The 1,020-nt window shown below is 45.5% G+C and overlaps 1 gene segment (V, D, J or C); it reads left to right on the top strand.

Annotated features, from left to right (window-relative positions):
- The first annotated feature begins 560 nt into the window (after window positions 1–560).
- The window catches only part of LOC114687596, a 1,400-nt gene continuing 940 nt past the window's right edge, over window positions 561–1,020 (top strand). The window contains 2 exon segments of the V gene segment in view: window positions 561–634; window positions 719–1,014. Coding sequence covers window positions 589–634; window positions 719–1,014 — 342 coding nt within the window.

Below are 1,020 nucleotides of genomic sequence, written 5' to 3'. Positions count from 1 at the left end.
AAGATGGGATCCAAATCACTTTCTGGGGTTTCCTATAAAATAAACACATGAATTCACATGTACAAAAATTAATAAACTGCTTCCACACAAGTTATCTACTACTTGAGTAATAAAAATAAGAGGACTTCACTGACACCAAAGGAATAAATTTTAAATTGTTCCTTAAGTATGATTTCTGATCAATACGAACCCCAAATTCCATTCTAAAAACAGTTCTGGAATTTTTAGAGATGCACAAATGCATTGAGGATTTGGTATCCCGTTCTGTCCTCACTGCATCAATGTGGACTCACTGTAAACATTCCCAGGTTTCCCTCGGCAGGTCTGCACTGTCTAATTCAAAATATTTCCTGTTTACTAGACATTATAAACCACACAGGACCAGGAAAATGTTCCTGAGTATGCATTTCCATTTCCACTAAGATGCACAGGACAAATGTCAGTCACCTGAAGGTAAACCTGAAACCAGTGCTTTTTTATATACTCTCAGGAACCTCCCCCAATGCAAAGCAGCCCTCAGGCTCAGGATGAAAGCCCAGGACTAGCTGAGAAGCCCCATCTCCTCCTCACTAGAGCCTCCAGCAGAGCATGGCTGTCCTGGTGCTGCTCCTCTGCCTGGTGACCTTTCCAAGCCGTAAGTGTTTCAGGGTTTCAGGAGAGGGACCCAGGCATGTCATCTATGGGATGTATGATTGATGGTGATGTTGTTTGCCGCTAGGTGCCCTGTCCCAGGTGCAGCTGAAGGAGTCAGAACCTGGCCTGGTGCAGCCCTCACAGACCCTGTCTCTCACCTGCACTGTCTCTGGGTTCTCATTAACTGACTATGGTGTAAACTGGGTCCGACAGCCTCCAGGAAAGGGCCTGCAGTGGATGGGAGCAATGTGGAGAAACGGAGTCACAGAGTATAATTCAGCTCTCAAATCCCGACTCAGCATCAGCTGGGACACCTCCAAGAGCCAAGTTTCCTTAAAACTGAACAATCTGCAAACTGAGGACACAGCCACTTATTACTGTGCCAGA

Source organism: Peromyscus leucopus, chromosome 14, assembly GCF_004664715.2.
Source record: "Peromyscus leucopus breed LL Stock chromosome 14, UCI_PerLeu_2.1, whole genome shotgun sequence".
Taxonomy (NCBI): Eukaryota; Metazoa; Chordata; class Mammalia; order Rodentia; family Cricetidae; genus Peromyscus; species Peromyscus leucopus.
This window is presented reverse-complemented; position numbering and strand designations above follow the sequence as displayed.